The 16,225-nt window shown below is 33.1% G+C and overlaps 1 protein-coding gene across 7 annotated transcripts in view; it reads right to left on the bottom strand.

The window, feature by feature from the left end:
- Positions 1-722: 722 nt before the first annotated feature.
- The window catches only part of LOC119643365, a 141,506-nt gene continuing 126,003 nt past the window's right edge, over positions 723-16,225 (bottom strand). For all 7 annotated transcript variants that reach the window (XM_038042715.1, XM_038042716.1, XM_038042717.1 and 4 more), the window contains 14 exons: positions 13,126-13,450; positions 12,763-13,035; positions 12,540-12,698; positions 10,499-10,624; positions 10,273-10,440; positions 9,504-9,785; positions 9,205-9,426; positions 8,978-9,144; positions 8,616-8,916; positions 8,200-8,557; positions 8,042-8,131; positions 4,162-4,324; positions 3,968-4,094; positions 723-1,052 (listed from right to left, as the gene is read on the bottom strand). In XM_038042715.1, the coding sequence (XP_037898643.1) occupies positions 891-1,052; positions 3,968-4,094; positions 4,162-4,324; positions 8,042-8,131; positions 8,200-8,557; positions 8,616-8,916; positions 8,978-9,144; positions 9,205-9,426; positions 9,504-9,785; positions 10,273-10,440; positions 10,499-10,624; positions 12,540-12,698; positions 12,763-13,035; positions 13,126-13,450 (2,923 nt within the window). In that variant the 3' untranslated portion in view covers positions 723-890. The remainder of the gene's footprint in view (positions 1,053-3,967; positions 4,095-4,161; positions 4,325-8,041; positions 8,132-8,199; positions 8,558-8,615; positions 8,917-8,977; positions 9,145-9,204; positions 9,427-9,503; positions 9,786-10,272; positions 10,441-10,498; positions 10,625-12,539; positions 12,699-12,762; positions 13,036-13,125; positions 13,451-16,225) is intronic.

Raw genomic sequence — 16,225 nt, 5'->3', positions numbered from 1 at the left:
TAAGGATTTAGTTAAATAGGCACAATAACAATATTTTTTATTATTAAAACCAACGTTTATACTCCCGATTTCCATATTACTATTACGTTGATAAGAGTGTTCAGAAAATTAGTTCCATTTTACTTTTCTGAATTGAGTTCTTTAATAATGGTTATGATTTTATTATGTTAAAATTAGGTAGACGTACAATATTTGTTCTTTCCGTTTCTAACTTCTTTTTATTATCTACGATTAAATTAGAACTTTTAATATATAATATAAACATGCAGAGTAGGATTTTGTTGTTGTTTTAGAAGGGTAGAATTAACCCTTTCAGTAAGGTGTAGTTGTGCAGTAGGCGGTTTGTTAAGCTTCTACGTAAATGTACTGTCCGTCCACTCTTATATTAGAATAGTAAGTCATTCTGATGTATGTGTGTGTGTCTCGGTTGGTATGAATGTATTTATGGACATATATTTGAATACATATATTTAATTAAATGTTTAAACATATTAGTAGTGTGTATTTACATTTGCATTTCTTATAACTTTCTTACTTTTCCTGTCTACCCATCGTTTTACAAAACTATTTATTTTTATATATTTGGCAATATAACTCACATAAGGTCATGCACACATAAACCGTGGATGTATATATACATATAAATATATATATATGTTGTATATGACACATACGTACATACATATATTTATATATATAATGTACATGATATATATAATGTATATGATATATAATGTATATGATATATATATCAAAATAAATGGAGAACGGGGTACCATTATGAGAGCAGTTTTTTATAGACTGTTTTTGTTCCGTACGGAGTCCGTCCATACAATATGAGATATTCGTTTACATGTGTGCATTAGTGACTTTAATGTTACTCATTTATTTTAAGTCCCAGCAGTTGGTTCTTGACGGATTTCGGATTTCAGTTTCACAAATTCCTTAGCAACTTCGTCATTGTTCCGTTGTGATAAAATCCGCAATATAGTCCAGCCAGTTTCATCCATTTGGATACGTCTTTGCAGGGGCAACCAGCAGGCTACAGATCCCTACAAACACGTCAAGATGCATAGTATGTATGTATTCAATATTTAGGAACGCTTATTGTATATTTTATTACTATTATCATCATTATTAGTATAAATAATGAATTATAACTTATGAAATGATTTCTTAGAATGAAACAAAAAAGTGCGGCATTAGCAACGTAGGTGATTATTTTAATAAAGGAAAAGTTTAGGGAGTCACAGCAACCAGGTGGTTTATTATAAAAATTAGTCCATACTTGTAGATTGGAAAAGAAGATGACTGAAATTCCTGTTGGCGAGCTCGGATTCTCGCAAATTTTCGATCTTCATTTTGATGACATTTGGTGAAAGGAGGAACTAAGCGATGGTTAATAAAGGGTTAGTGCTGATGATGCTATTATAGATTTGCTTTCCCACTTTTCTGGCTAACTTTCCTTCTAATGTATGTTTGGAGGCCCGTTTACACAGTATCGCCCATAGTTAGAAGTGCAGAAGCACCACGCTTCGCCGATCAATCAAATTGCTTATTTCCCAGTAAACCGACCAGGTAACCAATGCGTTTTAACCTTATCACCAGGCGTTGTGATGATAATCCCTAACGACGCTCCAACTGCAAGTCGAGGAATTCGGGATAATTTTTAACGCCGGCTAACAGTGATAATAACAGTGTTTTGGTTTTTACAAGCAACGTTCATATCTTAAAGGATAACTCTGGCTGACTTTAGTCGTGAAACTTGAACCACAGTCATCGAATATGTGATCAAGCAGAACTTGTCGTGAAGCATCTCGTACGGTGTAGGCAGGTGACAGACCGTCAGATGACTTGATGGTAGACCGTGCCGTTTATATTAGATTTGCGGCTGTTGCCATAAATTATTCGATCATGATCAATCTTATTGAAAAGAAACATTTTGGTAAGGTAAGAAATGGTTTTAACGTGCGCACGGCCTTTGCAAGCTATGCATTATTTGAAGTTCACCCTAGTTGAAGTAGAATGCTTTGACCGGAAACAGTGCGCTTTCCAACTATATTTTTTGGAAAACAAGAGTTCGATAATGTTGAGTGTTTGCAACTTTTGCGTTGGTAAATTATTAATCAGCATTAACCAATTTTTGGTATCATGTTGAATTTTATAAAGACGCCAACACTTGTTTTCATTATTAATTTTGAATAGGTTTCGGTACACGACTTGGATGGTATTGGATTAGAAGAACTCCTGCAGTGAGCCTCTTGAAGATATATAATACTAAGGTTTAAATCACATATAAGCATATGGAGTTCATTCAAGTTATTAATAAAACCTTTGGCGTTCCATTGTAGAATAAATGTGAATAAAATACAAATAATTTTTTACAAATTATGTACATAATAAATACATTTACTAATAAATTTTTTCATAGGTTTTTTCTTTAAATTTAAACTTATGTTTGGAAGCCCGAGGAAAAGGCGCTTTTCTCTTGTAGTGACAAGGAAAATCCCAAATGCTATAAAAATCCTTTCCGAAAAATTGGTAACACACATTTCACAAAAATAAAACGCGCACTGACGATCTTCGCAATGATGGTCCGGTTGCCCTATGAGAAGTAGTATTCACACCTACTGGTCTATAAAACTGTTTAAACCACTAAGAAAGGAGACATTTCCGTCCAGCTTATTATCTTAATACGATGTGTTTACGATGAAGTACCTTCTTTTGTTTATATGCCAACGATGTCAACGCTGTAAGTTAAACAATACAGACAGAAACAAATCAGACAGAAAATTAGAAGGAAATACAGAGCTATTTCTGATTAAAATTACATTTAAAAGAACGTAACATAACGATGAAAGGTAATAAGTTTTTGGAATAATTAAGGGGATATTATTAGTATTTTGGAAGTCGAAGATAAGATGTTAAGGCTAATCCTCTATATTACTTGCTTCATTTGTGTCATTAGATGTGGCACTATACTGCATTGGCATGATTTCGGTAAAGTCGACCTCGTTGAAAAAGTACTTACAGTTTATTTTTGCTGATAATAAACATTTTGGGGCAATCTCTCACTGCGTTCCTTTTCGTCTTCGCAACGAGCACAACCAATCAAACGTTATTGTAGACTGGAAAATAATTCATTGAATTCGAACGATTAGTTATCGTTGTTATCTTTAATAAACTCCTTCGTATCACAATACTTTCCTCTTCTTCTTCTTTTTTTCTGTTTCGGATTCTATGTTGTTGTTTGAGTTCTTAATAGAATCCTGTTTGCAACTGAGAAACGATGTTGTGACCGGACTGGTTGCGGAAGTATGCTGGAACAGATTTTATAGACTTGGTTGCTGGGCCAACACATATATATGCTTAATATACCATGTGTGAATCTAAGTCGATTTCTAGATCTGAGGTGGGGCGAGGGTTAAGTTCTTGTCAACATTTATTGTATAGTAGTTTGGGATATAATTTGCATCCGTGTACTTATAAGTGGTTTCGCATGCAACAGGTACAGCCGCGAACTTTCTTCACAAAAATTTGGCAATGCATTCATTTCTTCCACATTTAAATATGTTCCACATGATGAAATCATATATCCGCCAAAAGGATAAAAAATTATATTTAATTGCTTTGCCCTCCTAGTCAATGTCAGCACTGCTTGTTATGTTAGGATAAAATTACACTTGTCCTCCCAGTTTCTGCAGTGTTCGAGATCTATTCAGATATGGCAGAGAAAAAATATTTTTTCGAAAACGGTATCGCGTTAATACGCTGTCGTTGTATTTTTGGTCAACGCGTTTCTTATCACTCCCTAAACTTTTTCCTTTTTCTATTAACCTTTCTTATTTCAAGATGGCTTTTTTCATTAATTCTATGCAAGATTTTCTTAAGGCGAAAGCAAAATAACATGGTTCTTTGAGAGCTTAAAACAAATAAACCACTTTAATTAGTTTTATTTCAAGCATACCTTTTCTAGAATATCCTTAAGAGGTATAACTGCTACACCGACTAAACGGTCATCACGGGCAAAACAGTAATCTTTGACACAAATATGTAATTCAAAGAAATCTAATTGCTCCTCTGTGCCAATAGTGCTTCAAAAGAAAGAAAGACAAAACGAGAAAGAAGATAAAAAGAAATATCACAAGAAATCATACTTACAAATTAAATGATTCGTTGTATTTCGGAGACCAATTATTTGATTTTGATTTTGTTGCAAACTTCCGTTTTTTGTCTTGCAAATGCGGCCCAATCAAATTAATTTCCACAAAAGGGCGAAACATGCCGGATGGTATTTGCCATTTCAAGTCATTTGCGGCCACAACTAGAATTATGCGTATATTACAACAGTAACATTGTAAGGATAAAGAAGTTTCAATGTTACATTCGGCCAAGGTTGACCAAGGAATAACTCACACCATTTCGTCTAATACAATACTTCACCTCTTTTCGTCACAAACCACCGAAAACTATAGCTCCTAGAAAGCTCCTATAGCTCCTAGAAAGGTTTATGTTCCATGGCTGGGATGAGGTCCGACAAATAGGCCTATGCGATTCACACTTAACACAGTAAATTTTTGCTGAAATGTCTATTTTAGACGAACTTCTATCATACAATACTAAAAACAAAACCTTGGCAAACAAAGACTTTTTTTGTAAGAACGCTCAAATGGGAGGAGATCCGTGAGGTCTTTGAGTTTGTTTTCTATGATATAAAAGATACGTTGCACTATGTGCTGTAATATATTACAAATGCCACATGGCTTAGTCGCTATCAGGCTTTAAAATTAAAATAAAATATATTGGAAGCAATGAATATACACGGCTAGAAGTCTTCAGTTCAAAAGTTTCCCTAACTTTTTACTAGATTTCGCCGGCTTTGGCGACTTTAATATTATCCAAAACGATATGGTGCAAGGCAAGCAAAGCGAGCAAAAAATTTTTGTGAGTAGGGTCGAAACCGCGTATAGTTTGGAACAAATAAGGAAACACCTTTTATATCTTACAGCACTATAAAAATGGTATGCGCAAATTGAGTATAAAAATATCGTAACACAGTTTACAGACTAATAAACCATATTTGAACTATTGTTATAACAAAATACATGCACAGATATTTAATAATTGTGTCTTAATCGCGCTCCATATAAAATTCGAATAAAGGACTTGAGAGAAACGCTAAGAAATTCATAGGGGTTCCCTAGTTTCAAAATAAGAATAATTCAAAGTAATTTGAAAAAATTGGTTTTTCTTGATTAAAAAAGCAAAATAAATAAATATAAAAAACTGAATTCATTAAATATGTAACTAATGTACTTGTTTTCGTCTCAATATTTTTTATGTTCCCAAAGATTGTCTTTTTTCCTTGCTCTTTTTATTATAACACATGCTTTTTGTTAACGATTGACATAATTATTTCAGTTGTATTTTGAATTTTATAAAAGTGCGACAAATATCTTACTTCTGCCACACATGAACAATAGCTTATTTTGGTACAGTGTTCGCAATAAAAAAGTGAAATAATTATTAAACAGGCATTTCTAAGGAATAAGTACCACTAATTAAACAGCTGTGAATACATTTGACTTAGATAGAGACGGTTTACTATTGTCGTTATCAGGCTATTGTACTAATGAAAAACTAAAATACGATCGCATTTTGGGTTAATTGCGCTCAAACGTTTTCGCATCGAGTTTGTCTTCTCGTTTATTGCATATGGAAAGGAATATTTGTGATATTATTGGCGTGTATAACAAATTAATGCAAAGAAAAACAAGAAAGGTTTATATACCAAACCAAATATAAATTTAGGAAAAGATAGTGAAAATATTAAAATCAATTAAAAAAAAAAAAAAGAAGAAAAGAAAGTGTAGTGAATAAGATATAAATAAACTGAAGCAAATGTATTTAATAGTTTAACATCAATATAAATCAGTAATTTAATTTCAAGTTGCAGAACAAATGGACTTCTTTATATAATTCCGATTGTTACCTACAAATCTGCCCAGAGAAGCACCTGCGGATGAAAGTCTTGTGAACATCCAAAGGAGAGTGTTGAGGGATAAGAATAACCGTTTTTCCTTGCCACGGAGAAAATAAGTTTCTACGGGGTTGCGATTCAATATATTCCTGACACAAAAAATGTACTTTTTAGGTTTATCCAACGCTTTCGATTGAGTAAGGTAGAATTTGTGTATTTTCATTGCAGAATAGATTTTGAGAGGCACAAGTTCATTGCTGTTTCCTCCATTTTGCAATCTTGTGCCGCTTTATTGCATCTGAGATGTGGCAGTTTTTTGCTTATTGTTGGGAACGATTTTCTTATTAGGCTGTCCAAGAGTGTAGTGTGGAACATTTCAAGTAGACCACTTAGTTAAATCAGAGAAAAAATATGTGGACGTGTTATACGGTTCAAAAGAGACGGCTTGGGATGTAAAAAGTGCTCATTAAGAAGTATGAAATTCCACGAGGTAAGCGTGTAATCTTTCTTTGAAAATGAGTATATGTATTTTAATTGGAAAGGATTTCATAGCCAAAACGTTATTGTGATAAATATTTAATCGGATTATTAGCGTACATAAATAAAGAAATATTGTTCTTTTCTTTGTGATCATAAGTGCCGAATTATTGCAATCAAGGCTCAAGGCTTCTAGTTCATGAAAATATATTGTTATGAAAAAATCAATCCATCATGTCGTGACGTCTACTATAATTAATTTAAAATTAATTAGCTTGTCGTAACTTGAATTCTACTCTCCATGTCCTTTTATTTGATACCCATTTCGACGGTATTGCGATGAAAAGATTAGTCCACTAAGTCGTGTGTGGTATAACCGAATTTTTCCGCTTTTCCACATAAATAGTAATTTTCTGTAAAGTAAATGCAGAAAATTTCTGGCTGCTATCTTTTCTTAATTTGTGGATAATAAGCAAATATACACAAATTTTTGCTGTACGCTCTGTTTCTACTAAATTTGAAGTCGATATCTTAGTTTTTGCAATCTGGAGAGTATCAACAACGTAGACCACACACAAAGACAGACAGATAGGACACTTTGTAGGGTCTTTAAGTGTCCTTTTGAAAATATTATAACAAAATGAATATATCTCTATCCTTCGTTGATGGACATAACAATTGGACTTTCAGCACGAAGGTGTGAGTGCTATTTTCCACAACATTTGTGTAAATATGAAGTTCCTCACATGGCATTAGTCATGATATTGTGCAAAGTAGTCTAACAAAAATATGCGTCCAAAACCTTCTCAACAACTTTATAAAGATTGGTGGAAAAATTAGAAATCATATAAAGCAAAGCTGGATAAGTTGTATCTCTTTTGATATTTTGCCTTCGAACTAATGTATGATATTCTACGTATGATATTATTCAAACATTCATACATTATGACGTACCATCAACCCAAGCTGCAAGTTCGATATCGAGTTTACTCGATGACAAGAGAAGTAAACCCATTCTTGATTTTTAAGCATATACCGCAAAAACAAATAGTATGACCTGATAACGTCAACCAGTACGACCTCGGCGATTGTAAGTCATAAGTAGGTGCTTTACTGCAATAAATATCGGAAATTGAAAACAGAAGATATTAAGTGTCCAACTGAAAATCAGAGTTGAATTGAAGTTCAGAAATCCTCAATTGCAGTCATATTTACTGATCGCAAATTCTAGCTGTTAATTGACAAGGTCATATTTAGGAGTTTTCAATTTCAGCTGACGATTTCTCATTTTCTACCGATAATTCTGTTACCAATTGTTAATAGCACGCTTTTAATTGACTGCTCTGATTTACAAGGAAAGATTGTATAATTGTATAATTACAGCTGATAGTGCTATAAATATTCTTAGGTTTTTTGAGTCTTGATTTCAATTCAAAGAAAAACGGACATTATTATGCCAAGTCACCATATGTATATTGTAAAGGATGTTTAATGCGTTACAATCAGTTGATTTATCTTGACATTGAAAATAAATAAATAGGGAAATAAACAATTGCAGTAACAATTGCAGCACATTTTATTTACCTTTAACGTTAACCCTATATTCGCCTGTGCCAGGATGGGAATATAAATCAATTTGCACCGATATTTCTCCTACACTTTCCTCTTGATTTTCTGAAAGCAGTACGTGTTAAATTATTAATATGAAGATTATGTCCAATATGTTCGTAATATTAGCTTACCTTCATGTACCTGACTTGATATGAAGGTTTTAATAAGCGTATCGGTCATTTGAGTGTAAAGACTCAATGCGTAGCGTAAACTTTGTAATTCTGGGGATTTTTCAAGGAACGTTTTTTTTAAGCCGTTACCACCAGCATGAAAGTACTGTTTTATCGTATCTAATGCTACATCAAGAATAGCACACTGTTTAGGTGAAAGATTCTTTTCCACCTCTTTGGAAATATCCATTACACCACTTAAAGCACTTTTTACATCCTGTTTACCAGCCATATGAGATTTAAATAGGCGACCCATATCCTCGATTTTAGCATTCGAAGCGAGGTTTTTAGCATTGTCTGTCAAATGTTTAAACATCATCTAAAAATCAAAAGTGAGTAAAAACAAGTGTGGTTAAACATGAATTTTGCAAGCTTACGGTTTTATCTGTCATGGGTGGTAATACTATGGTCTTTTCCAAAGTACGCATTACAATTTTCCACAGCTCCTTTAGCAAACGTTTCAGAACAGTCTTTTCACATGATTGCGCGTACAGTGTTAAGGATCCATCTAAGAGGTCCATTAGTGGGCGCAGTACTTCATCAGCTTCGACGGCTACAGCATTTCGTTGAGCAACCTGATTAGAAGTATTCACGTTTTGGCATGGTCCGGTTCCACCCTTGATGGCCAATAACAAATCACCTAATTCCCTTACGGATTGGGTAATCCGTGGTTCCAAACTGTACGGAATGTCTTTTAGTGCCATTTTAAATAAAAAATATAGCCATTTATAGCTATTACCTCACAGCAAATTTCGAAGCCAGATCATCTAAGGCAAAATTTAGATTTTGTTGCAATTCTTTAAGTATGTTAGCAGCGTCTTCTTCCAGTTTGTCTCCACCCATTGATTCGAACATCTTCTCCAGCTGAACACGCAGTTGTTGAATATTGTTCATTAAAATGCAAGCCTAGCGAAAACAAAACATAAATTTGAGGCTCCATCCTTTAAAAGTTCTTAAGCATCTTACAACTCTTTCATCCTTCATATGCTCTGGAAATTCCCTCTTGACTATATCGGCATAGGCTATTAACACCTTAACGATGGTCTTAGCAAATCGTCTCATGTAGCGTTTCATTATTTCAGGGTCGGGACATTCGAGTTTGCTAACAACATCGAAGCATTGTGTCAACTGTGTGAACACGTCAACCACCGAGTTAGAGAAAAGGGCATGTTCGCTGCTCTTTTGAAACTACGCACACACATATATGTACATAAAAAAATTAGGAAATTACATAGTTTGTACCAGATTGTGAAAAATCGTCCTACCCCGTCCTTTTTATCACGATTAAACGCTCCATGAAGATATTCGAGGGAGACATCATCGTTTTCATTCAACCATTGCATTACGAAAGGTTCAAACCAAGCTGGATATTCAGGAACAGCCCCTTTATACGGAGGAACCTCTTTTACATAATTGCTATACAACCATTTCACTCGAAAATGCAAGTTCATATACGCGGATGATTTGCAGAGACGGTGTTGTTCATGCTCCTCCAAAGCATATTTCATATCAACAGCAAATAAACTCCACATGGTTGCAGCCGATAGCTGAACAAAGCAAATTCCAAAGCAAATTATACAAAAAAAGTTATTTTTTGGTTGTTTTTGTACTGAAACAAAAAATTACGATTACGAAAAAGTATTGCTTATTTGACGCTATTTTTACAGTTTCGGTGATCAGTCAAGGGAATTAGTGAATTGCAAGGGTAATAGCAAAAAATTTCAGTACAAGTTAAAAACTACTTTATTATTCAAAGACCACATTGGTTTTGCTCTCCAAGAAATTTTTTCTTTAGTTTGAAATACGAGATATTTGAAGTTTACTTTTTTTAATTGTATAAAGTGTGATCAGTAAAGGTAGTGTAAACTGCTATTACTCTGAAATTGCTGTTCCAACTTTCTTCTTTTCTTCTGTCATTGTCTTATGTTCTACAGTGCTGTTGTCCACCCCCCTGTTGTTTTGTCATTAAGGTAACATTTATTTTAAATTGTCTACGCATAACTGATTTCTAAAAATGAGAAAAAAATACTATACTTGTCCTATGTTTAGTTCCTGTGGAAACTGATTGAGCACCGATCCATAGCTATTTTTATCTTCATCAATCACGGATACAATAAGCGCTATAAGTTTATGCCAAAAATCGACGCTATCTAATTTAGGCCCATGGTCATCAGAATCACGTTTAGCTTCGTTTGGATCCACCTGAGGGAATGTAAGAATTTGCAAAAATTTGTAAGTAACGGATATTCGTAAGATTTACCTGAAATTCCCGGTTATAGAGTTCGTAACAATTCTCGAATAGGAATTGATAGGTGGATCTAAGACAAGCTTTGACGCAATCTTTGACGACCGTACTTGCGCGAGGAGGACTAGAAAGCTCCTGAACCTGAAATTACATTCGTCAATCATAATTTGTGGATTCAAAAATTTAAAAAACAAGATATATTTGATTTAGCCCAATCTTTGATATTCACCGCAAATGAAGCATACTCAAACAATACTTTTATATAACTTGTATATCGATTATAGCCAGTATTCCATGGGTTTGCTCGCATTATAAAATTTGTGAAAAATCTTGGTAAGCCTTCACATGTTCTGCCAGCAGTCTGGGTACTGATAGCGTATCTTTTGATTAAGTAGCTTTCGCTTCGACGACGCAACCGTTTCGTTTTACATTATCTATGTCTCTTTTTAGTCAGTATTTATTTCGAAATTATAAAGCCAAAATAAGGTTATAATCAACAACAAAATCATATAAACGTAAAAGCATAATTAGGTAAAATGTGTAATAAAATGAAATGAAATAATAAAGATTTCCAATAAAGCAAAACAAAAAAACAAATGCAAGACTGCAAAAACTAAGAAATATGGCTTCAAGACAAGTAGTTCGCGGACTGTTTGCGCGCGCAGTTAAGCACAATCACAATTGATTTAATATCAACTATATAAGTGGTTTTTTGCTAATTTGCATAAATTCATTTCAGTAACAATCAGTCGCGCTCATTGGGCATCCATCAATATTATTAATTATTTTTATTTTACATATGTATGCTTTATTGTATGAATCTACCTCTAAAGAATCTATATTATTTTAAAGTGAACTGAAAATCACTTTAGTTTGTGTTACATTCCAAAAAAATGCTTTGATGAAAATGGTCTTATAAAGAGAGCTTTATATTTTTGATTACATTGTTTCATTTTAAAATTCAATGGTTTAAAATTGTTTGAATCAGCGTTTTGTAAGTTTTGTTCGATATTTAGTTTATTTTTTATTTACAGGTGTTTTCTCTTATAAACTCTACGCTGAAAAACCAACATTAACGCAAAACGTGAGCTAATTAGCTTACACCTAATTTGACAGATATGTGCGTATGTAAAATAAAAATACCGAAACTCGAAAAGGAAATTTAGCTGTCGTCATACATAATTAGTACTCAACTCTCTCAGGGATCTCAGATAATAGTTGCAGCCATGTGCCGTTTGATTTTTATTTAACTTTTCTGTCAAACTTTCAACTGTTGGATTACGAGTTTGCATAGACTAGCTAATATTGAGTTACAACTAATTGAGCTTTATTTTAATTATTTGGAAATACCGCTTTATGGATGCTTTTACCCAAACAGCTAGTTATAAATAATTGAGTTTTATTTTAATTAGTTGGAAGTACCGCTTCATGGATGCTTTTTCTCAAACAGCGTAGTAAATAAGTTTTGATGTTTTTTAGCTTCTACCTAGTAACAAATAACATCTTAGTTAAATAATATTTTGTTGGAAATGTAAAACGTAAACCAACTTTAGCCGGCATATCAATTACTACTAATTTAGAATAAATTATTAGATTTCATCTTCAACGTTCAAAAGCTTTGTAACTTTATTTAACACCACCCTGTTAATACTTTTATCTCTTTTTCACCATTCATAGATACACATTTATATTTAGAGCTCACTTCCTTGAAGGCCTACTACTATTCTCTTTCGTAGAACTTTTTATTAAACAAGCGGACATATAATGGACTAGTTGTTCTTCACACGTCTGGCCCGCTTTTGAATTAGTAAACTTTTATTATGCAAACGTGTTCATGCGGTAATGAGCGTCTGCAATCTACGACTATTTCAAACTAAAATTTAAAATGTTAACTATACTAGTTAGTGAATTTGTTTTGCTCAAACTTTATTTGCAAAAGCGCCACTTAAACAAATGTTAGTAAGAGCTCGAGAAAATTAAGAAAAGTTTTCTTCTTGGTGGTGGTTATAAAAAATAGAGAATATATAAATAAAAGAAAAAAGTCGTTTGATAATACCTTCATACGGAAGAAAGTAATGCTGGTTAAGAGATCGACCGTTGATTTGAGATCCATAAGTTTTTCTTGACTGGAAGCAGGAAAGTTGTTACGGTACATTGATAAATCTATTCGTAGTGAATTGTGCAATTGGTCCAAAAGTTTAACGAATTTTTCTTTCTAGGGGTGAGATAAGAATGCATAGCACGAAAGAAGCAACAAAAGCAAAAAATGTTTCAGTTACCCCGAAATTACTAGCGGCAAAACGATCGCTAGCAGATACGGATGACGAGGCTGTGGTGTGTGCGTAATAAGCGTTAATATTTGCCAACAACGTGCTCATTACTGCTGGCACTCCAGGACACAGATATTTGGCAGAAAGGCAATGAAAGTGTGTCATAGCCTGATAGATGTTTTCAATTCCATAGCGCATCGCAAATTCATCTACTATTTCTTCCGGTATTTCATCGAAATACAATTTCCAAGCGTCATCACCTTTTTGCTGTGGTAATTTGACCTATATTGGCAAAGTTATTTGTTTATTTTTTATGTGGCTCTTTTCACTTTTAACAATTTTAACATCATGACTTTTAAAATATATACTTACCATACCACAATTATCTTCACAAAGATAATGAAATAGATTTTCGTGCAGACAGGTGTATTGCACGTGATAGGGCGCTACCTTTTCTTCGCCTTTTATCTCCACAGATATATGCAGACGTATTGCACCAGACACAGCCGACTTGTCCGTACGTTTCTCCAGATTATACCATACGTCCATCTCGCCCGATAAAGTGCGCACTTCAATAATAGCTTGTCCCAGAAAATCATCAGACTCTCGTGTCAATTTCTGACGCAATTTCGATTTCAGATCGTTGTCCTCATCCCAGACTCGCACCTTAATGCGATCAGATGAGTTGTGGCACTCACTGCATCGTCATGGTTATTCAAACACACAATTAAGAACGTATGCAACACACAAATGCAATTTTACAACAATCAGTTAACAAACATTTAAGACCCAACATATAAACAATAACAGTCTTCTATTTCAACTCATATATTGTTACATCTGTCGTTTACCTTTGTAATAAGTATTTGCATATATGTAATGTATTCCTATATGGTAATTACAAAATTCTATGAATTTGTTGCAACAAGGATTTGTGAAAAAATTCTTGAGTATTATTTCAATAATTGTTTAGAAAATTACTAACCGTAAAAGATAAATTTGGGTGAAAAAACAACTAAGAAATCAAAAAACCAGTAGGAGTAGTAAAACTAAGAATAAAATTGATAAAATTAAAAAATATTAATATTAAACATGAAAGTTAAAATATAGAAAGAGAAAAGTAATAGAAATCAAAAACAAAAGAGTTGAAAAGAGTGTAAGCAAAAAAATTATTTTCATATTTTAACCAGTTAAAAAGACAAAAAAGAATTTCAACTAGCAAGCGTAATTCTTTTAGGGACGTATTTTGAATACCTACTATTTATAAAGTTGCAGCTTTTCCTTTGGTTTAAAAGGCTAATAACAGTATATTTTACTGGACTATATACATCTTGACAAATAATGTTGCCACCGGTTAAACGGCATTGAACTTTCCAAGTTTTCTCTGATATTGTTTCAATTTTTACCAATTATTATGAGCGATCCACGTTTGCTTTTATTTTATTTAGTTTATTTTTTGGGAATGAACAATCAATATCAAATTCGACTTTAATCTCGATTAATACACGTTGTAAAACATTGTAAATTTAGCACGTAATTATCATTCGGTGAAGAATACAATTAGTAAAAAACACAGTCGAAATTTTCCACATTTATTTCACGAAACAATCTACTCTTTATGTACAAAAATGGACAGAATCGTCCAACCCACGCAAAGTTGCAAGCGATTAAATGTTATTATTATTTTTTTTTTTTTATGTTTGTTTATCGCAGCACATACAAGAGAGAATGTTTGAAAGCACTTTGTACATTTCTCAAATGAATATACATGATCTGCTTAAAAATGGATTAATTGTAAAATTAATACGGTAGACACTGCAATTACTTTTTTCTTAATTATAACATCGATATGGGTATCAAATAAAAGAACCTAGAGAGTAGAATGCAAAAAGCATAGTGGTGTGTATGCGAGATTCAGCCCCCGCCGAATATAATTTCCTTACTTCTTTTATGTCAATGTTCACAATTATATATTTACTTAAATTAACATAAATATTTTGCATGGAAACGAAAAAACTAGACTATTAATTTATTACTTTACATTGCCTTTAGAGAATGGTGTAGAGCAAAGCATGGTACAGTGCGTACCTTCGCTGGAGTGGTTTACTTGCTTCGATCAGACATAAATATATTCCAAAATAAACTATTATTGGAAATATATATTGAAATGATGAAGGATTATGAAGCTTGCTTAATACTCTCCAATTATCCCGAACAGACAGCAACATTACTTGACCTTAAAGTATTTTAAGCATCTTGAAGTTTACGAACTAACTTGAGTTGTCACAAAGATTGTTATTTAATTTGCAAATTGTCACTACTTATTGCTTATAAGCAGTATACTTGTCAAAACAGTTAACTGATTAATAAATTGTTCAAATCAGAAATGAAATATTTTCAGTTTTCGGTCTCTTTTTTTCGGAATTGCATCATAAAAGTCACTTAGTTCCGATTTCCGAAGCTGAACTTTAAACTTAAGTAACCGCTATAACAACTAGTTCATAGTTGTAACGTCCAATATTACCGTACATTTATATATACATATACGTATATATATTGGATTAAACAATCTTGTAAGAAATGCCAATGAGATATCACAAGTTTAGAGATCCTGACGCAAAGGTGATCATAAATAATATGTATGACTCTAGTGAAAACTAATTCGAAAATAGCTCCAAGCATTATGCAAAATGATGTGACGTAACTTACATAAGATACTATTAAGCAAAATAAATTGTGAGATTATATTCGCCTCAGCACGAATCTTTGATACTGCCTCATCCTAATAATGTGAGCAAGCCACTTCGCAGGCTGACATTATTTTTAGATTGGGTTTTTAATTGAATATGATTTGCATTTTTTCTCCCTTATCGCCGTGTTTATACACACAAGAACATTTCTTCTTTAAGGATTTAAATATAAAGTGTTATAAATCGTGGGTTATAGATTTTAGTCTATTGAGGTACTAGTGAGCGGACTAAGTTCATTCCCATATTTGATCTGTGGTCATTAGCAGCAGCCCATGTCAACTTCATTTTTGTATGTCAATTAATAATGTTGCAATCAGTCACGTTAGACGAAAAGGATTACATAATTTGAAAACCTTTATATATTGAGAAATATTTTACATTGGGATTAAGCAATACGTGCAGTAAATTCCAGAAACATAGCATATATAATAATTGGAAAGTTTTTACATTTCCTTCGTTTTTTCTTTCAATTTTTATATTGGCAAAACATTTGTAACACCCAGAAGGAAGCGTCAGTGACTTCATAAAGAATATATGTTTTTGATCAACATCAAATTCTGAATTGATTTAAGTATGTCCGTTTGTCTACTGTCTAATGTCTGATGTAAACCTACTCCTGGCTAAAGAATGAAACTATCGGTTGGTTTCCAGTTTGGCAAAAGCAATGAAAGTTCTTAAGCGCAGTCTGCTATTGAAAATAGATCAAATCGGCCAAGGGCACG

Source organism: Glossina fuscipes, unplaced genomic scaffold, assembly GCF_014805625.2.
Source record: "Glossina fuscipes isolate IAEA_lab_2018 unplaced genomic scaffold, Yale_Gfus_2 60510, whole genome shotgun sequence".
Taxonomy (NCBI): Eukaryota; Metazoa; Arthropoda; class Insecta; order Diptera; family Glossinidae; genus Glossina; species Glossina fuscipes.
This window is presented reverse-complemented; position numbering and strand designations above follow the sequence as displayed.